The 22,646-nt window shown below is 41.1% G+C and overlaps 1 protein-coding gene across 6 annotated transcripts in view; it reads right to left on the minus strand.

Annotated features, from left to right (window-relative positions):
• Window positions 1-22,646, minus strand: part of Fggy (FGGY carbohydrate kinase domain containing) — a 407,006-nt gene that overhangs the window by 314,447 nt on the left and 69,913 nt on the right. For 5 of the 6 annotated variants that reach the window (XM_040757148.1, XM_040757147.1, XM_040757146.1 and 2 more), the window contains exon 5: window positions 8,520-8,608. The exons of the other annotated variant lie outside the window; for it this stretch is intronic. In XM_040757148.1, coding sequence (XP_040613082.1) covers window positions 8,520-8,608 — 89 coding nt within the window. The remainder of the gene's footprint in view (window positions 1-8,519; window positions 8,609-22,646) is intronic. 6 annotated transcript variants of the gene reach the window in all.

The following is a 22,646-nucleotide window of genomic DNA, read 5'->3' on the forward strand; positions in this document are numbered from 1 at the left end:
ATTATCTAGTCCCAGACAAGAGCAAGTGAAAACAAACTAAGTTGCCAAATTCACTGTATCATGATTCTTAAGAGCCAACAGGTATAAACGAAGGAAGTAGTCCCCAGAACGCTCATCAACAGATGAAGGGATGAGCAAATGCAGTGTTTGTATTGAATATTATTACTGTCTAGCCATAAAAGAGAAGGGGACCTAAGCACATATAACAATATGCATAAACCTTGAAAATGCCATTAAGTAAAATAATAATGACATAAAAGGGTCAATAATGTACACAGCTATCTAGAACAGACAAAATAGACTGAAGGTTAATGAGCGCTGGTAAAAGCTGCAGTAGGAGATCAATGACAGTTTTTGTTTAGCATAATAAACAAGTTCTGGAAACATTGGTGAAATTTTAAACAACACTGTGAATATAATCAGCACCACTCTAGCATGTACCTGGGAAATTATATACCATAGAATACAAAATTAATATAACCAAACCATTGAGTTATATATTTTAAATGGACAAATTGCATAGTATGCCAATTACATCTCAATAAAGGTAATTCTATTTAAGTTGTCCTATCTCAGATATGCAGATGCAGAAAGACAAGCACTAAGAAAACATTATAGAATGCAACACACCACCAGAGGCAGATCTAGGTGTGGAAGTTTCTTCCTCACCCTGGAGTGGAAGAGATTTCCACCCAAGTTGTACACCCTCTATGTGGCACCAGCATACACAGTTGACCTTGCGCACCATTTTCTTGCTTTTCTCCAACAGGATAAGAAAAAATTATCTGATCATTGAGAGACCAGAGACTACATCAGGCCACATTCTGAGTCACTGTGTTAAAGACACAGTGGCAATGCATGCCTAGATTGCTCCAGTGTGGTCAGATGGCTTCCGCTGCTATTGGATGGGGACATGTGAGCAGGTCTGTATCCAGACTACTAAGTGTGATCCAAAATGTAGGCTGCAGTTGGTGTGTGTAGTCTTCCACCCTGCTCAGTTGCCATATGTGTATACATAACACATGAACATGCAGATGGTGTTCACCATGAACTTCTGAGCTGCTTTATCCACCCAGTATACCACAGTTCTATACATTAGAGGGAAGCTGGTATTTTCAAAGAGTGCATTTCTTAGCCTATGCTCTTTGTATGATGTTGCTACCAGTCAGAACCCTAGTATCAAGGGAAAACGTAAGTAGCCCTCAAAACCTTTAAGAGCAAGATACCTGCAAGAGGTTTAAAGGATTAGGACTAATTTTAACCATCCTAAGTGACACACGGCACTGCGGTTACACAAAACATTGGTGCTTTGGGGTGATCAGGTGGCATTTAATAAGAAATTGTGAATTAAAACAAGATCCTTGTGATGGTCAGCCTTTTCTTACTATGAAAAAATATATAAGGTCATTTATTTGTAGGAGGAAAAGGCTTATTTTGGTTCACGGTTTCAGAAGTTACTGTCTGTAAGTGTTTACCCCCAGGGGCTGTAGGGTTGTGACATTGCTACACATTAAGGTAGAAGCTCCTGGTGGGGTAATCTGCTCATCTCATGGCTATGGACAAGCAAATAGAGAGAAAGCACCACAATTGGGACACCTACCTGTCTCTATTAGGCCCCATCACCCACAGGTTCTGCCCTTTCCCCTCAGCACCTAGACCACAGACCAAGCCTTCAGCACAGGAGCCTTGGGGACATTTCAAGATTCAAATTATTACAACCCCGTATTAAGCCCCTCCCAAAATGAAAAGATGGATATAGTTATAATAATTGATTACAATATTTCAGGATAGCCAGGCGGTGGTGGCGCACGCCTTTAATCCTAGCACTCGGGAGGCAGAGGCAGGCGGATCTCTGTGAGTTCGAGGCCGGGCTGGACCGATAGCCTCCAAAACAATACAGAGAAACCCTGTCTCGAAAAACCAAAAAAAAAAGTTCAGGATATTATTTTCAAATAATACTGATAGCAAAAATAAGATATTATTAAATGAAAAACTGGAATAAGATCATAAATAATAACGCTACTTTTGAGCTTCTGGAAATTACTTTATAAAATGTCTACAGATCAACAGTCCAAGAACAACTGCCTGACAAATAAAGCAAGGAATCACGGGAAAACGAACAAGACAAATAATATTTCTTACTAACCCAACGGATAGATACACAAAGAACTAACCAAATTAGGGAAATGACTGATATTTTAAAAGAGATTGCATGGTTTTGTTACTATTATTCTTATTGTTTCGAGGTAGCATCTCATCCTTTAACACAGCTGGCCTGCAGCTCACTGTGTAGTCCAGGCTGACCTTGAATTTATGGCTCAGCTTCCAAAGGATTTGGATTATAGGCACTAATCACCACATCCAATTCCTAAAGACCACATTTTCATCTCTTTAAAGTAAGGGAAAAACTATTCAGTGAGACCCTACATAGAATTTTATATTGTTGTAGACGTGGGCAGAAAATAAAAGTATATAGATACAAAGGAAAATAAATTCAAAATTTTAGAAAATTCATCCCTGTTTTCCCTTAGGATATACAAATGTCTCAGAAAATGTAGCATGTAATGTCTCAGAAAATGTAGCACATAGCATCTGAAAATATACATTTTCTCTTGAACCTGAGAAGCCTAATCATCCACTTCTTTTGGCTCAAGTCAGTAAAAATAAGTGAACTGAAAAGACAATTTTCCGATACAAAACAATTCACAATGACATATACAGCCTTTCTGCCCTCCAGAAGTTAAAGGAAAATACTTCACTCTGAGCGTGGGCTGTACACTGTGAAACCCTCCCAAAGAGTACAACACAACACTTCACTCTGAGTGTGGGCTGTACACTGGGAAGCCCTCCCAAAGAGTACAACACAACACTTCACTCTGAGTGTGGGCTGTACACTGGGAAGCCCTCCCAAAGAGTACAACACAACACTTCACTCTGAGTGTGGGCTGTACACTGGGAAGCCCTCCCAAAGAGTACAACACAACACTTCACTCTGAGTGTGGGCTGTACACTGGGAAGCCCTCCCAAAGAGTACAACACAACACTTCACTCTGTGAGCATGGGCTGTACACTGTGAAGCCCTCCCAAAGAGTACAACACAACATTTCACTCTGAGTGTGGGCTGTACACTGGGAAGCCCTCCCAAAGAGTACAACACAACACTTCACTCTGTGAGCATGGGAGGTACACTGGGAAGCCCTCCCAAAGAGTACAACACAACACTTCACTCTGAGTGTGGGCTGTACACTGGGAAGCCCTCCCAAAGAGTACAACACAACACTTCACTCTGTGAGCATGGGCTGTACACTGTGAAGCCCTCCCAAAGAGTACAACACAACACTTCACTCTGTGAGCATGGGAGGTACACTGGGAAGCCCTCCCAAAGAGTACAACACAACACTTCACTCTGTGAGCATGGGAGGTACACTGGGAAGCCCTCCCAAAGAGTACAACACAACACTTCACTCTGTGAGCATGGGAGGTACACTGGGAAGCCCTCCCAAAGAGTACAACACAACACTTCACTCTGTGAGCATGGGAGGTACACTGGGAAGCCCTCCCAAAGAGTACAACACAACACTTCACTCTGAGTGTGGGCTGTACACTGGGAAGCCCTCCCAAAGAGTACAACACAACACTGAGCCGGTGAAGCAAACAGCAGCAACACAGTGACGAGGGTGATGAGAGCACCGTACTACCCCAGAACAGACCACCCATATTCATCTGGAGAACAACATCAGATAAAGTCATAAAGGCGGACTCGCAAGATCATCATAACAAGGAAAGTCTGATAAATTAGGACAGCCAATGGAAGCTAAAAAGCTGTACCCAATCAATACAGTATCGTGGAACCAAGAAAGGCCATCTAGGATAAAAAGTGAAGGTGTCGTGTAGCAAATTCCAAACCTCAATAAAATCTTGTACCTTGAAGGGAAGCTCATAAATCATGATGCCCTAGGGGAAAGGGGAGCATGAAACATTCTACCCTGTAGGGATGCTCCTTAACCTCAAAAGCAAACAACTCAAAAGCTTCAGGAAGCCCCTGAAACTAACCAGCTGTAGTAGGATTCTCCTTCTCCAAGTGTGTATACGTGGAAAGGACTACTGAGACATTCTCAGACATATTAAATAACTAAAACATTCAGAACAGCAAAGCTGATGGGGAAGGGCAGAAACCAGCTGAGCTGACTTAAAGAGATACTCTCCAACCTGTCAAGTTGCTGGCAAACTGCAGATTTGGTGAACTGACACCCACGCTATGGTGGGATTTTGTGATGCAGCTGTCTTAGAGTGGTTTAGGCTCCTGTAAGTAACCCACCACCCACATTCCTGTAAGTAACTAGTAACAAGCTCACTGGTTCATCAAGCTGGTTTTTTGTGGTGCATGTATTTTGGTGTGTTGTTGGTTCTGTCTGAAGGGGCAGTCATTTGCTCAAATCTCCCAAGAGCAGTGTCACACACCACTACATGAAGAAATCTGAACAAAAAACATAGTTAATGATATATGCCAACACTGGTTCCTTAAGTATAACAAATATGCCACATACTAATATGTAAGTTACAGGAAATTTGGCATCTGGCATCTAAGAATGCTTTGCGCATACATTCACGATGTTCTTGTAAACTTAAAACTGTTTTCAAGTGCTTATTTAAAATTATAATTGAATTAATAGAACATCCTTATAAATGATTTATGAAATATCAAGAACCTTTAATAATGTCGGGAAGTTCTTTGTCAGATCCACTAGGTTTGACGAGGTTCCAGTTCTCCAGACAGCTACATGTATTCATCTCTTTGGTCCGGCTGCCCATGCTGCCTTTTCATTCGGGCCACCAAGAAGCTTACAAATAAATCTATCAAAACTATAAAGAAACACAGAACTTCTGCAACATTTGAAGCATTGACTCGGTCACTGGATTACTATTTTCACTTTATTCTTAAATTTTTTATACTTTAATCACTGTTTGCTTGTTTCTCTTTGTGTTGACATTTGTTTTCTTTTGTGCTGTGCATTGATCGGGTGACTGAAGGCTATACATACAGCCCTGTTCTTATTTTGTGTACTAAAAATCACCTCAAATCTCTGTAGAGGACATTTATATACAAATATATGAGTGCATATGAATATGTTTTTGTCTGATTATGAACAATTTTATTATTCACATTTCTGACTAACCACTTCTCACGATCTGAACAGTTACCCACTCAGCGGCTAGGATGTGGCAAATTACTGACACATTCAATTTTCGATTCTTAAATTGCAAAATAGTACTAACACCACCTGCTCTAACAGATGGCTGTTGAGTACCAATGGAGTTAACATTTGTCAATATGCTTACTGTAGATAAAAGAAAGGCCCTTGATAAAGATAATCATTTATTATTATTGTTAATTATTATTATTGAAGTAGCATTAACCCTTTTCATTAGTACAGTAGAAATTGTTGACATGAGTTACAAATCAGAGGCCCAGGATTGATTTTCTCAGTGCATTTTGAATGAAAACAACAAAATTCCATTTTTTTCAGGGGGAGAAGGAGGAAGCAGGAAGTAGGACTTTCTTACACTGTTATTGCCAAAGACAAGCTTGTAACCTTTAGACCAGGTGAAATTCAATCCCTTGTTAGCCTGAAATAACAAAAAAGAAAAACACCCTCTGGCTTTATTGGCACTCACTTCGCCAAAGCCACCCAAAACAAGCACATGAAAGAGCCAAATGGACGCCAAACCTGAACCGCTCCTTGACTTGTTGGGTGCCAAGTTCCTGTTCTGTTGCCCAGAGTACTTTGACACATTCCATGTCAGGCCTGAATTCCCTTGTTCTAGGAGATGGGACAGACAGTAGGGACTTTTCGTTTGCAAGTGCCTTAGTACACACAGCATGCTTATCCACAGAATCTAACTGTCACTAACTACAAAAGGACTGACTCACAGATGAATAAAGCACACTAGGCTAGAGAGACAACTTGCCGTGGACGGAACATGGTAAGACCATTGGGACTTCTGTGTACTGTATCAGGAACTTAATGTAAAGACTGTCAGAAAGAGGGAACTAGACAGCCAATTATTATAAAACCAAGAGTCAGAGTCTTCCAGGATCTGGATTAGCGTAATACTCTGTCTCGACAAATAAAAATGGAGAGCCATCAAGGAAAACATTGAACTTTGAATTTAGATGTCCACACAAAGGTACACACACACACACACACACACACACACACACACACACACACACACACACAGATAATACAATAAATGATTCAGGGGATCATTATACCAGAGCTAATTCAGAAAAATAGTTTCAATGGGGCTCTCACCAGCTTGCAGAGGGATGTGATCACAACTTAAGAATACACAGTAAGACTTGAAAAAGAAAAGAGATATGCCCAAGATCACACTGCTATTGAGAAGCAGACATCCCAGTGTGACCGTAGTGTGGGTAAGCATGCTATATGGTGAAGTTCATTTTAGTCAAGGCTAGCCTCCAAAAGCCGGAACGTCGGTGTCAGAATGCAGGAGGAGATAACAGGAAATGAGTATGCTCAACATCCAAGTCATTGGTAAGAACCAGTGAGAAATCAAAGAACTGAGCTGAATTGGGAGTGATTTTGGGGTGAGGGTGAAAGGAGAAAAGGGGGAGAGGGCAGGGAAAGAGAGGGAGGAAGGAGGATAAGGAAGAAGACAAAAACGGGGGGTGTGTGTGGCAGTGGCGGCAGCAAGCAGCGGCCCCAGATGCTGCCCCATCTTGGCTTCATTTCCAGCCCTGAAAACACACAACTTAGTAGCAAAGCTTTGATTAATACATATATTTGGTTAAAATAACTTAATGTTTTAGTCTTTACTGCGTAAAAGCGGAAAGAGTGACTAAGGAAAGATCCTCTCAGAAATAGCTTTAGACAATGCCAAACCAAAAACAAACAAACAAACAAAACAAAACAATGCTGAGAATGAGAACTTAATGCACACGCTGCCCTCCATAGTGGACTCTAATGTGACAAGTTGCACTGTCCAGGGCGAACTGCAAGTCTCCAGCCTTCTCTCTTAAGCAAGGTGGAGAACTTGAGGATTGCCAAGGTCATCCTCACAGGTACATGGACCCGTTCCACCCTGAGGGGCCTCTGGCTAATGATCCTTTCACAAGGTGGCAGCGGGAAGATGACATGAAGAAAGAAGAACTTGTGGAACGCATCCTTTGTTATCTCTCTCTGGGAGCCCCTGTGCTACTATCACTTTTATCAGCTTACCCCAAGGAAAGGTCCTAGCCCTATAAGGACAGGTGGAAGAGGAAGTCTCACTGCTCTCTGCTCTTCCCCAGCTTAACTAAGGAAAGGGAGGAGGATCTACATCCCTCCGAAGGTGCTGACTTTTAGATACAATATCTGCCTACCTAATCAATCCAGTAGCATCTGTTTCAACTTACACAGCCTTATCTGCCCTAGCCAACTGCTGCTTGTCTTCAGAGGTTGCAAGGTACAGATCCTGAGTCCTTCTGGTCAGGTGATCCATCATTTTCACACACCCCTTTGCTGTTGTGGGGTATTTGTATATGTGATGATGAATTGCTATGATTGGTTTAATAAAATGCTAAATGGCCAATAACTAGGCAGGATTGGTGAGGCGGGGCTTCTGGGCAAAGACAGGACCTCAAAGGACTCCAGAAAGACTTGGATGAAGTAAGACTTGCAGAATGGGACAGAGGTAAAAAGTCACATGGCAGAATGTAGATTAATAGAAACAGGTTAATTTAAGTTATAAGAGCTAGTTGGGAACAAACCTAAGCTAAAGGCCAAGCTTTCATAATTAATAGTAGGTCTCCATGTCATTATTTGGGGGCTGGTAGTCCCAAAAGACATTCTGACAAAAAGGTCCAATCACACTTTGAAGATGAGGTCAAAATGACCATCACTTTGCCATACTGAGGTTTCACACCTAGCTCTGTCTTCTTACAAACACAGCAAGAAGCCACAACTTCACACGCAATGAGTATTTTGTAAAAGTACTCTCATGTGGTACATAGTTTATTTTTAACATTTGTAAGTTACACAAATGCAACTGCTGACTTTCCATAGGTACTGCTGTAGTTTGGGATAATTCTAGTACATTTTCGTAAAAGTAAAACCTAAGTTCATAATACATGTACTCAGCTGACATCTACCTCCTTGCATGTATTTCCTAACCTAATATCTGGAAGCATATTTTTCTCCTTAATTTGCCACTTAGAAGAGACCTTCAGAAAGAGTTGTAGTAAACTCTGAATTTTAACATCTCCTTCAAATGTGTCCAATTTTAATGAATGGCATTCACCTTGGATACTCACATTCCCAGCAAGACAGGAAACAATGGTACTAGGGCATATGCATGGAGGCAGAAGATAGATTCAAGATGTTTCAAGTATGCAAAAATCACATGCAGATGTAAAAACAGTATGTCCAGTCAAAGGGAGTTAAGAAAGCAATATATATATAGAGACACCCAGGATTGGAAGAACACAAATAAAATCCGCCATGTAATTAACATACCGTGCTGTGACACCTGTTGCCTTCCATGATAAGAAGTCTGGGAGATCAAAGAAATGTCCCGCCTTGTCCCAGCAAGTCTCTCTCAAGTTCTGCCAAATTAAATATATATTAAGATCAATTATGAGGGTTTTTTTCCCTAACTCTTCTCCTCTTTCAAAAATGTTTCACATTTTTCAAAACAAAAACAGAGCCAACAATGTTCGTGAAAACATCTGTTCAAGGGCTTGGGGGAGTGTGGTATAAAAGTAGTATTATATAGAAAGGAAAACATGGCAATTATTGATCCTTCTAAAAATAATCTAATTTTCCTTATGTCCCCTTTTGCACTCTGGATGGAGAAAAGGCATACTCTGTGGCTATACTACACAGCCTCTTGTTAATGGCAAACGATAAAGAGCTGACCAGCTCTGCACTGGAGAGAAACTGTACTAACAACTCAGAGAATCTCAACATGCCTTGCCATGGAAATTCCCCACATGCCAACTGGCACAAAAGCAACTCAAAGACGTTAAAACCCAAGACAGTGCACATTCAAATCAAGAACTTCTGGAACAGTTTTAGACATGTATTGCCAGATAGCAAGAGTTTCTTCTTATTGCTGAAATTTCTTTCCCCTAACAAATCTGTCTGGACAATTCACTCCTCATTTACCACTCTGTTCCTTCACAGGACCCACATCCTCCTTCCTTTGGATTAACCCTACAACCAATCTCCCGGGTAAGTTTCCAAGATTTCCTACTCAAGACTATGACTGCTTCCACACCCCACTCCACACACATGGTTATTAGAGTAATGTCCTTCATTTCTCCTGTTCTGGGAGCTCTGGGAACCCAATGGTTTCATCTGCCTTGGTCACTATGATATCTTTCCTCCTATAGACTGAATGGACTTACAGCTGCTGAATGGACATTGCTATAATCTAGTCTTGTCATGATAATCATTTGATTAAACCAGGAATAGACATGTGACTCAGCCACGCCAAAGCACATTTCTTCTCCCAGGATTGTAAAATCAAGGTGGAAATGAAGCTATTCAAGTTCTGCCTATAAACAGAACTAGATATGTGGTAAATTGGAAATGATGAAGCAGCTACTTTCTGCAAAGCATCCGGAGGCAATGAATATAAAGATGATAGAAGACAGAGTAAGAAAGACTACCTGTCAATCAACTTGCTATGTCTTCTTGCTTTTAATTATTCTTTGTTACAAGACACTAAAAAAGGGAATTAATCATAGGCTCAGGGTATTTGGGGAATCTAAAGGGAAGGATGGCAGCTTCAAACAGACATATTGCCCTGTGTGGTGCAACAAAAATCTACTGAACTCCTAGACAGACTGCTTAGTTTCCCTTTCCTGTCAATCTCTATCACGGTGCCTGTTAGGCAACAATGGGTTCTGCACCTGTGTGGCTTGCCTTCTTTGAGCATTACACAAGTGCTAGAAGTTATTAAATCTTTTATAGTCACATATCTTGCTTTTACATATTTTTATCCTCAAATTCTGGGTTTTTCCTACTTATATGTCAAAGCACTATCTCAAGTACAGGGTTCCATTACAATAAGGGCATCAAAGACTCAGGCATAAAAGCCACAGTGTTATAACCATTGCTACCATATATGTGAAAGCCTCTATTGAGGAAGAAATGGTTCCTAAATTTCTCTTTACCTATCCATACATCTTAACATCAGATAAAGCAAAACCAAAACTTAGCATTTACAAAATATTCCTAACACAGCTATGAACTTTTATAACCCTGTACACTTAGCAAGTCACAACCAGAAAGTAGTGGCTTTTGAAATTTTATGAGTCAAACTACCAGTATGCCATTTGGATAGTCGCAAAAACCTACTTCCATGTGTTTTGTGGTTGCAACAGTTGGTGGTCAGGGAAAAGGCAGTCTCCTTCCTTAGTTCCAACAATGCAAGGCCAGTCAGCATGGCTCAACTGCCAAACCCCTAGAGATCAACCACTACTTCTAGCCAAAGCCAAACAACCATCCTAAGCTGAGAAAACAACTACTTTTGTTAGGTTTTATATAGGGTTATTAATGACCTTACATGATGACTAGTCTTTTGCCTGGAGCTACACCAATAGCTTCCGTGGACAAAGATATTCAAGTAGAACATCTCTGAGAGAGCTTCAAGACTTTTGGTAATGTCCTGGGGGTAGGAGTATTTCCTCTTGAGATCATACCAATTTTGTGGATCAAATCCAGAGACTCCAGTCATTCTCTGTATAGAATGAAAACCAGAACCAACAGGCTAGAAAGCATCAGACATCTTTACCAGTAACATCATACAGACTGAGCAGGTTGTATTGAAGTATTTAGGAATATACATATACACATAATATATGTACGTAAAAACACTTAATGAATAAACAAGTCATGAATTCAAAAGAAAGCAATGACGACTACATGGGAGGGTTTGAAGGAAGCAAAATAAAAGGGAAAATCATGTGACTACATTGTAATCTCAAAAAAGGAAAAGAAATTTTAAAAAGAATGCACATGTTCATGGAAGAAAAATTAACAAATATTCCCTGCTTTCTCTACAAAAGCAAAATCTATGAACTGGCCAATAAGGGAAGAGGCAAGAGACAGAGCTGTGTTTAGAAGCTTGACAACTATTTGAGAGACTGGATGGCTCAGAGGTTCTCATAAATTCTTCCATTGAGCTATGGAATCTATAAGGGTTTTGCCATCAGTTGCCATATTGGCTCATGAAGATAGATTTTTATCTAGTCTTACATGGAAATTTCTTTAACCTTCATCCTCCCAGCCGAGGACTTACTGAATTATCTTCTTGTGTCCACTGAACCTACTTCAGGACAGTTACCATCCTGTTCCTTCAACAATGTACAACAATGTCCCCATATTTTTTTTCTTGATTCTTGGAGCAATTCAAAACGGATCAGGCAGCATACAATATTCACATCTAAGGATGTAGGAACTGAGGGTTAGACTCCAAGAGTTTGTCCCTAAGTCACCTAAAGTGTCTGCTCTAATGTGAGTGCTCATTTCTTGCATTGTGTAGTGTCAGCCATCTTGGCTCCTAGCAAAGCTGTGGGATTGAGACCTTTGGAAATGTCTTGATGAAGAGTCTGCCATTCTTTACATGAGGGGAAAACAATAACAGCTATAAAGTCCTCCAAAAATATTTTAGAGATTCCAATTTCCATTTTGGATGACTTACTTAACTTCTGTGGACTTAACCAAACCCCCATGTATAAACAGTTCAACAGTTAGAGAGCACAGGGTACAAGCCCTCCACACAGGCCTACTTCTGATGTGTTTCATTATGAGGTATCTTAATCCTGTCCAATAGGAGCTTCAGGTGCTGAAAGGGTTAAATCATTCTGTCCTACAGATACCAAAGAACTAACAAATGTTAGTCTTCTCAAGAAACAAAGACTCAGCAGTGATTTGGAGTGTATGACTTGGCACTCAAAGCTCGGCATTCCAGTTAATCGTCTTTGAGCGAAGCAATCCATTGGCTTGAAAGCAATCAAGGAGAGCAGCTCACCCTCTCTCATTTATTACTTCATAAGAACCACAGCATTTCTTGGGAGGAGGTTACTCCTCAAAGCTCACATAGCTTTAGGTTTCTACAGAGGGTAGGGGCAGAAAGGTTATGTCCAAGATTCAAGAACAGGCATCGGGAGAGCCTTGAGCAGAGGAGAGTCATCCTGATCCCACTGCGGTCTCTAGAAGTGGTGGGTTCTTTGCTCCTTCAAGATGCTGAGGAAAATTATGGGGAACGAGAGTGGTATAGAAAGGGCACCAGGATGCAGAGGCTACATGAGAAAATAGGGCTGAGTTTATTATTAATTGCAAAGAGAGTCTATCTGGGTAACCTATGGTATATAGCAAATGACAGGAAGAGACCAGAGCTCCCTAACTTCATAAACAATAATGGACCCTGTCTGCACACTCCAATTTCCATACTGTTCATATTTTCTAGAACTACCCATGAAAAAAACAAAACTTCATCCTGACTCTATATTCAAGTTTTGAAATTTGAATATGTGCTGGCAGCCCAGAGAGGTGAGATACTTCAGGAAGCCCAGTCCTCAATGTCATTTTAATAGAAAATGATGCTGAAAACATGCAGCAGGTCACGAGTCCAATCAGTACCTTCCTGGGATGAAAGAAACTAATGTGTGTTGCAAACTCCCATCCACAGACAGGCAAATAAACTGGGGTTTGGGGCACCAGAGGCCTCTTTCTAAAAGTTAAGATCTAACAATTCATTCCTTTGTTGAAAATGTCCAGTGGCTTATAGTGGTCTAGAATCACTCTCAGTCTTGAGCCTAGCTCCTGGGCCTCTACCTGGCTCCAACTCACCCATCATGATTCCTAGGATTTCCTTCTAAGATCAACATCTAGGCTTCTCTGGTAACCTTCACTCTACACTTTCTGCCTTTTTTTAAATTCCTCAACACATTCTACTCTTCTGGTTCTAGGCCTCTGTTTGGGCTATTGCCTCTATGTGGATTGACATCCCATCTTGTTCTCCTTATCTTCTATCCTTGATGCAAACCCAGCTCACACAGAGTCTGAGAGTCTCTCTTTCCGCACTGTAAATGATTATACTGATGATACACTCATATGTCCAAATCCATCTTCAAAATGACAAACTTCTTCTGGAGGGCAAAGGACAAGTCTAACTCAGAGGGGAAACATGAAAAAAAGCTTCCGGAGATGTAACGAATTTAAAGCTAGACACACTAGAACAGGAGAAAGATATGAGCAAAGGAAAGGTAATTAAAAATATGATGTATGACAATAATGTAATGAGTCTGATACCAAAGCCTGGTGAGTCAGCCTCATAACTTTATCACAGCATTTTGTGTGGTCATATATCTGTCTCTAATGACTAACCATAGACAGGGTTCAGAAGAGAGAGGGGGTTTGGGCCTGGGCTGGCTAACACAAGAAAGGAGACTTTATTTGGAACTTAAAGATTAAATAGATTTTATCTATGCTACTTCTGAAGAATACATACAAGCAACAAAAACCTGAGTTTACTCAGCACATAATCCCAACCTCAGAAGGATTTGTCCTGTCATACATTGGTAAATGAAATAATTGACTGTACAATTGATTCTCACATGTTGTATTTATAAGTGCCCTCTTCTTCCTCTCCTACCCTAGAGGCGTTGTACCAAAAGGTAAACTACTAATTACAATACAGCTAACTTCCTAAGCATAAAAGAATTACCATATACAGGGCAACTGACAGTGCTTACTTGGCCCATGAATGTGAACCACCATGTGCATTTGGAAATAAGGTTGCAGCTCAGGCTCTCAGAAATATGGCATCTGGCAACCCTGAGTTGGACTGCTGTCCCTACAACATGCCAGCTGTGTTCCTTTAGGAAAATGTATCTTTCTAAAACTCTTTCTTCAATTCCCATACTACTATCACTTACCTCAGGAGATAATGTGCATTTTGGCTAAGTCAACAAGAGTCCCTCAATGCTGTTATTCACCGTTATAGTCTTCAAAGGACTTGATATGAGTGATTTTATACAACCTGTACAGTCCTATAAGTCAGGGAAGCAAGAAATGTTACCTTCACTTCACAGATTATGAAGCTAGTGCCTGAAAGGGACCACAGTCACAGGGTGGATGAGTGAAAAATCAGACTTTGCATCTTTAACATCCATCCAGTGCTAATTCAGCCTTCCACTTCCCCAAAAGCGTTTCACTTCTTTAATGGAGAAATGCCAGGATGGGAGAGATGCCTATCACCTAAATGACAGAACTATGGATCAGTGCCCTTATTATGGAGAAGTAAGGGAGCCCTGAATATGAAGAGGCTTTGGAAATGTAAAGTCTTGGAGTTAGACAACAATGGAGAAGGTTTGGACACACAGGAAAAACAAAAGAACGACTCAATATTCCACGCAGGGTTTTCATGTCCTTCTCACTGCTTTCCTGTTATCATTATGAGCCTCTTTCTTCAGTGGATCTTAAAATAATGGATACTCCGAAGGGTATATATACAGCACAGCCACTTAACTCATGCTTCACATGCTCACTGAGAGATCTCAATTAATTCCTTGACTCCAGAAAACTTCAAAGTAAAACCAACTGAAACAAATTCCAACTCAAACGCTCCTCAGATATGTCTCTTGGAGGTCCCACTCATCTTCCAACATTGAATACAGAAAACCTGATATCTTTCCCAAAATAGATTCCTCCTCCTTCATTTTATGTCTGTTGTGCCAAAGAAGTGATTTTCTGTTTCTGCTTCTCTCTTAATCCTTATATCCAGTTATCCCTTCCGTCCAAATCTCAGTTCATTCATGGACAGGTTACCATCCTTGAATCTGGGTGTAAGTCAGAGCATTTTAGAGAAACAAAGCCAACCATGTGTGCATGTGCATGTACAGATGTATTCAGATGCACTCATCCCTGAGAACTCAACTCTGAAACTGCACTTAAGCTGAGCTGGATGGTCCCATGCAGCATGTACTTACTGCAATAGTTTCGTTTCTCTTGACTTGATAAAATACCCTGAGGAAAAAAAAACACAGGGGGTAGGGCTTATTTGGTTTATGATCCCCGGTTATAATTTATCATTTTGGGAAAGTCAAGGCTGGAACATAGGCAGCTTATCACATCACATCCACACTGAGAGCAAAGAGAGCAAACACGTCCTTCCTTGATATCTATGCTCAGCGAGTTCTCCAGTCCCCAGCCCAGGACATGGTACTGCCTATATTCAGAGTGGAGCTTCCAAAACAATTAACAATCACGACAGCTCCGCACAGACATGTCCGTAGGCCAGCATAACCCAGACAATCGTCACGAAAAATGTTCCAGGTAATTCTTGTTACTGTCAAGTTGGAAATCAAAGCTAATCATCATACCTATAGTGCCTGGTGAATGTCCCTATTCCTGCTCTTCCCATCGGCTGTTCACTGCCTGGAATTCTCAGTACAGTGAATCTCCTTAAAGATAGAACCATGGTTTTACTGTAATCTATGCATAAGATCTAGAATTGTGTATGATGGGTAGACGATGAGTAACACTAGCTGAATGAAAGAATAAGTGAATGAATGAACAGAGATATACTAACTAAATAATGGTTTGTGGGAATGAAATAAGGAATGAATGGATGCATGAATGAATAAGTGCTGTCCTAGTTTCTTTTTATTCCCATTCAAGTTAATGGCTTTTCTCAGTCTGTTTCAGGAGCAGAAATATATTCTAGCCAAGCCTGACTGCCAGGAAGATAAATTCTCTTCTCCGGGTGAGTAGGTCTTTTGGAGAAGTTTCATTTTAATTGGAAAATGGATTCATTCACTTCCTGGCATGGGTTCCTGGGTCAGTGCAGCACAACTACATGGCTGCCAAGCACCACTGATAGAGGGGACTGCAGTGGGAAAAGAGCCGCATTAGCTGGGAGGCCTTAGGACATCTGGGGATAAAGAGGGATCAGTTCTCATCAAGCTCAAACAGATAGCCCTCTTTCCCTAAGATCCCACCACTTGAACTTCATTCATCCCCAACCCTTAAAGGGTGGGTGTCCTTAGGCATTCTGTGAGGGCTTAGTTGGACACAGATAGCCTTACTTGTTCATTTATGCAAGAGTTATAGGACTCTAACAACATTTCCCACTAGGCACACATAAAGGCCACAACTGATAAGTCTCTTCATTGCTCAAGCAAAATCAGTAGATGAGAATGTCAGAACACACCCACCTCAACCCCCACCCAATGGATCCATAGCTATCCTATCACACAGAATGTAATCTCTTCTAGGAATACATCTTACGTGATTTTTCAAAGGTCCTTGAGGAAAGTAATAAACTCTACAAAGGTTTCTTGGCTAAGGTAAGGCAATCCTAGCTTACATGTTTACCCAGAATTCCTAGCACATGGCTGGGTATCAGCCAAGGCTGTCAGGATCTGTTCCAATGTCCGAATCTTTTTGTGGGGGAGGGGGAAATACATAACAACTCTAAAGATATAGGTTAATAAATTACAGTCTCTTCCTAAAAATAAGCTAAGAGTTTAGCAAGGGAAAAAGCGGTTGCTTAAAAAATGTGAGAACAGCAAGGGCTGAGGAGGAGATGGATTTTTACTCAGTGTGTGCCAGAATGAGCACAAAAAAAACATGTATAGCCTCATGGAATGAACCCAGATTACACTATTGACTCTGAATAGCTATGAATGAAGAGCATGCAACCCACATGCATTAGGTGACTGAGGGAAATAGCAGAACTATTAACATAATCAAGGTTGACTAAGGATAGCCAGACTCCGAAGATGGGAAAATGTGGTGGAACTAGCATTCAAAATAACTAATCATTTCAGAAATGCTCCCTGTATACTAAGTGTTGCTCTAGGCAGTTTGCATACTTGCTTATGTGGTCTCTCAGCAGACTTCTAACAAATGTACTGTTATGATAGTCAGTAAGACTACAGGACAACAAATTGGAATAAAGAGTAATTACATAGGTTTTCAAGACAGGAGCATATGAGACAATATTAGAACGAGGTGTGCAACCTTGCTGTATGGCTCTGGAGACAAAACTGGGAGGTTCAGCCAAGCACTAAGCTTGGAGATGATCACATTGTTTTTAATCATTTAAATTTTCCTTTATTTTTATCTTATTATTTTGTACACCTGTGAACCATACAGTGAGTTGACTGCAGAGTCTAGAAAATGAAGATCCCCTAGGGCTAGAGCTACAGATGGTTGTGAGCCGCCCCAAAGGTGCTGGAAATGGAACCTGGGTCCTCTGGAAGAGGAGCCAGTGAGTTATCTCTCCCCAAAACCTCAAGTTGGCTAGGAAGAACAAAGACTCTGCATATGAAATACATCAGATGACAGCTCCCGTTCTAAGATTCTAGTTTATAAAGCACAGAATCTGTACAGCCATCAAGGAAAGACTGTCATGAGTAGGAGAGAGAGGAAAGGGGATCGCATACAAGCTAACTCTGGATCTCAACATGGAGGGAAGGCAAAAAGCGAGGAAGGGGAGATGGAGGGAAATCCAGGCCATGTCAAGGGTATAGGCAACAGTGAAAAGTGCTCATTAACTGATCTGATACATGAGGAGAAGGAACCGAGAGACATCAGTCAGATGGACTTTTCCTAACATCAGTGAGAAGTCAGAAAGTGCTGGGAGCAGCCATCCATCCCGAGGAAAGGGCGATTGGGCCTGTGGCCTCAGGACAACAGCTAGCGCCTGGTTGAGATCCCGGAAGTGAGCAGTCAATAGGAGGCAGGACCAGTTCCTCATACATTCTGACAAAGAAAGAGGACAGAGAGCCAAGAAAAGGGAAATTGGAAGTAAAACAGACAATCTATAGAGAGAAAATGAACAAAGGAGGAATGGGTAAGAAAGAACGAGTTAGGCATGAGATATAAACAGAATGGCAGGAAAAATAAGTGAAAAACAATGAGAGAACGTAAAAAAAAGAAAGAGAAAAGAAAATGTGTGGGAAACAGTGGGAACACGACTGTCCTCAATGAGACAAACCATGGAGAGAGAAGGGCAGAAGCCTGCCTTGCTCTCAGTCTGCACACCGTCTTTCCTTTGGATGGATGAAGTCATGTCTGATGTCACTGTCTCTGAGTCAAACGCCCCTCACAAGGTGGAAAGGGTGACAGCTTGTATTTGCTCCTATTCCTGTCAGTGAGTGGGGCTAACTCACTGCGCTTTTGCTTGGGAGCACTGTCTAGCCCACTCTCAAATTGCACGGAAGAAGGAAAACATCTATCTGCTCAGAAAGGACGCTGCAGCCATGGCAGCACTCAAAGTGCCTCCTTGGATTTCTCAGGTTCATGTCCTTGTAGTCAGAGAACTGGAAGTGAGGGCAAACGTCTGGTGGCTTTCCTCTGACTGTGGCTACTGTACAAATGCAATCTCTCCCAGGATGTTCCAAAGGAAATTCAAAACATATAAACAGACTTCCAAGACCCTTGACATGCTCAGTGCTTGTTCACCTGGCAGGTCTCATTTCATCACATACCACCGAAGGCCGCTTGCAAAATCCACTATGCCTAGGACTTATGACCTACCTCCATCACATCCTGGGGACAACTTCCCTGCTCCTGAGCCCTTTGAACTATAAGCTGTGCACAGCCTGAGTACAAACTGAAACAGAACTCCAGCTCCACCACTCAGTAGCTACAGTACATGAGCCCCTCTCAGCCTATCTCGGCTGTTCAAATAGGAGCTGAGGTGGTTCCTGTTCAAATGTACAAGCGTTATTCTGGCAATATCCTACCGTGAGTTTCTAATGGACTTTTCTTCCTCTTTTTTCCAGGTCTGAAGAACAAAGGTCGAAGAGATGGAAATCTACATTTAGATTTTACAGTGACTTGATTGCTTTTGTTGTGGTTTAGGTAAGTGACCCACAAAAGCCCATAAAACTAAAGGCAAAAGTATGGTGACCAGGTCGTGATTTTGTTATGAGGTGGTGAGACTTTAGGGAAGTAGGTCCTCAAAGGGGAAAGCTAGACATTAGGTACTGGATGCTAAAGGAGACATTGAGACCCAAGACTTTTCCTTGATTAAATAAATAAGTGAATAAATAAATAAAATTATTTTTTAAGTTTTTTATGTTAACTATGTATATGTGGCCTTGGAAGCCAAAAGGACTCAGCTCCCCTTGGAGCTAGAATTCCAGGCTGACATGTGTGCTGAGAACTGAATTAGGAATAGTACACACACTTAACCACTGAACCATCTCTCCGGCCCCTCTTTTGGCCTCTAGACTACCAGGAAGTGCATAGTTTTCCCTACTGCATTCCCTATATGATATGCTGCCTTGCCACAGGCCCTAAAGTAATGACCACTTGACCATAGGTTGAAACTTCCAAAAGGATGAGCCAAAATAAACTGCGTGTGTGTGTATGTGTGCATTAATATTATATATGATCTACATAATATATATTAGACAGGGTCTCACTATGTAGCTCTGGCTATCCTATAATTTGCTTTCTGTAGACCAAGATGACCTCGAACTCACAGAAATACCTCTGCCTCTGCTGTGATTAATGCCACTATGTCTGGCTATCTGAGGAATTTTCATACAAACAGAAAGATGACTAGCATAATTTTAATATTAACTCAAGAAAAGCAAGTTCTTTGTAAATTGTTTTAGTTCAGAGAACAGGTTTTTTCATTATGAGGGTATATTTTGAAAATAAAAGTTTCATTTCAATATATACCAATGTCACCAAAATAAGGAAATATTCAATGACAGTTTTCCTTCTCACTTTCTAGAATATTCATATGTGAACATCCTTTACTAATATCTCTTATTTAAACCTAACCAAAATTATAACATTATTTTTTTTATTTTATTTCCAGTTTAAATTTAGATAAGAAACAAGGTTGCTTCACAAGTCAGTTCCAGGTCCCTCTCCCATTCCCTCCCTTCCTCCCGTGCCCTCCCCCCCCGTTATCCCCTCATTTCCCCAGGGAGGGTGAGGCCCTCCATGGGGGTGTGCATAATCTGTCATTTCATATAGGGCAGGGCCTATACCCTTCCCCAAGAGTTCAGGGTGAGAGTGCACCTCACATTGTTCTATGGGAGTCCAAAGTCCGTGTGTATACTTGGGATGGGTACTGACCTGCTGCCCAAGGCTCAATAGATTCCCATTATTATAGTAACTTTTATTATGTAGTGTTCACAAGCTTATAAATTACTAGATCTACTAAAAAATTACATGTGTGCATTCTTTCCTAAAAGTTGTCTGTAAAGATTAAGCATAATTTTTGTCAAGGGCTTGCCTGGTCTGATACATGGTACTGCAAGGGACTCTATTTCATGAATATGAACATTAGGGCCACAGGTGCATGAGCTGCCCAGGTCATGCAGACAATAGGAAGAAAAACTAGAGGAAAACCCTGGCCATGAACCGGGAGCCCCACCTCCTAAAACCACCTAAATCCAGCTGCTGTTTCCCAGAGCAGGGGTGGTGCTTGGTAAATATTTACACAGTGGTTCAGTCTCTCTAAGATCCCTGGGCATGTCTCTGACCCCAAGTCAAGGCCAGACCACATGGCTGCATACCAAGACAACTGCAAGAGGCATCTCTGATGGTCCCTAACTCTTCCCACGTCTCTCTGGAGTTCACACAGTGTCAACCCTGAAGGACTACAGGGCTCATATGGACCAGCTGTTCTCAAATGCCAAAAGCATGATGCTAGTCCATGGAGAAAAAAGAAATTCACTAACCAGTGGTTGAGTAAAATTGAAAACAATAATAAAAAGTTATTTTATTAATAAAATCATGAACAATATGAAATTATAAACGTATACATAATTATTAGGTAAAAGAGAGACTATCTCCTAATTGCTTTCTTTGCTTTAAATTGGATAAGTGTCCAAACCCTTCAACATAACACTACTAGGGGAAAAACTAGCTAACACACAGTTTAGACCCCTCAGCAATGCCATAATAAGAAACAGGCCAGGTATGACGGTGGGGTCCTGACTCGGGAAGCTCTCTAATAATATTGGGATGCACACCCTTTTGAGGGCAGAGACACCCACCACTGAGGCTATAACCCCCAGAAGCCACACAGAAGCAGCTCTTTGGGGGGATGAGGTTTGGGCCCCAGTGTTTCCCACTAAGATCACACTTTCCTTCACAGGCTTCACCCAAGTCATTGCCCCTCCATGCTGCAAGATACAGAAGATGTCATAGGAGTCTCTGATGACCCTTGCCAACCATTTAACCAGGAAAGTAGCCACAGTTCAATACACAGAGACAAGCTTTAAGTGAGATATTAGATACAGAATCCTTTCAGGGCCCTGGGGACTGAGAAGGTGCAAAGGACTAATTGAGTTATTCACCTGTTCTTCCTGTTTACACATATTTGGGAAGATTGCAAAGGAGAAAAGGCTGGTTTCTAAGAGGTTTTACACAGTGTCTGGGGGTTCATAAAAGTTTCTGGGATGGGACTTAGAGTAGAAGGAAACTTAAGACCTTATTCTCAAGTATGATTCTCAAAATGGAAGTCTAACTTTGATCTAAAATATAGACACTTTAATAGCTTTTTGTTTTATAGTTCACATTTACCTTAAAGTTTAGGTATGATCCAAAGTGTTCAAATAATAAGAAGCTGTTCTGTTGTTATCTTGCCTGTAGAGCACACAAGTATCTTGCCTGATTAAGGCTAGAACTGGACAAACTAACCCTTATGATTCTTGTTTAAATCCAAATCGTATGCTCATAAGCCCAGGCTAAAGAGAGAGTGGTATACAGGTCAAATTTCTAGCATGGGGGGGTGGGGGTGCATTGGGCAGGATGGGGAGGCTTGAAAAATATTAATAGAAAATGCATGTCTGCAATCCAACATTGGCAAAGTAGCAGATCACAATTAACTATATAATTCTTTTATCCTTAGCTGCTTCACCTTTAGAGATAGTAGTAACATTTTCACTGGATGTCCACAGGAACTAAAAGAAAGCACAGTTCATTGTGAATAAAGCCATACGCAGGTACTTATCATCTCTGTAGTCAAACAAGGTCAACATCTTAAGCAGAAGTTAGTCAGTATCTCAAAGGTTTTTAATTTTTCAACCTTCTTCATAGGTGCAATGTCTGAGCCTACTCAGAAAGGGCAAGATACATGTAAGTACAGACACATAGTAAGAAACCAACAGAGCTGAGTGTTCACTGAAAAAAGAATGTGACTACTTTCCTGTATGTGTAAGATTTCTATTAAAATAAAATTCTGGAAAGAATGGCTTTCATATCCTCTTGCTCCAGGTCCTAGAAGTGGGAGTTCACTGAAGTAGAGGACAAGCCTGGCTCCCTTCTGGCCTCTCGATCAGGCTCAGCACTATGTATGGGGTAGTTAATGAACAAATATATAAATCACTGAATGAATGACTATGTCCTTACATGGCAGAAAAATGGTTCTCATTGCAAATGTAAGAGGTGGGGTCAGTGAAACCAAACAAGATAGTCAGAGAAGTGAGGTTTTACAGCTACAGAAGAATCTTGTCTTTAACATAATGTAATTTTATGTTTTGAAATCTGGCCTTCAGCCTCCTAAAGGAACATGTACAGGCTGGGGGCCTCCAGAATCCCATGGTGACAGTTCAGATGCTGGTGACTAACAATACAACAACTGCTTCCTAAGTG

The sequence above is a fragment of the Mesocricetus auratus genome, unplaced genomic scaffold, assembly GCF_017639785.1.
Source record: "Mesocricetus auratus isolate SY011 unplaced genomic scaffold, BCM_Maur_2.0 Super-Scaffold_100014, whole genome shotgun sequence".
Classification (NCBI taxonomy): Eukaryota; Metazoa; Chordata; class Mammalia; order Rodentia; family Cricetidae; genus Mesocricetus; species Mesocricetus auratus.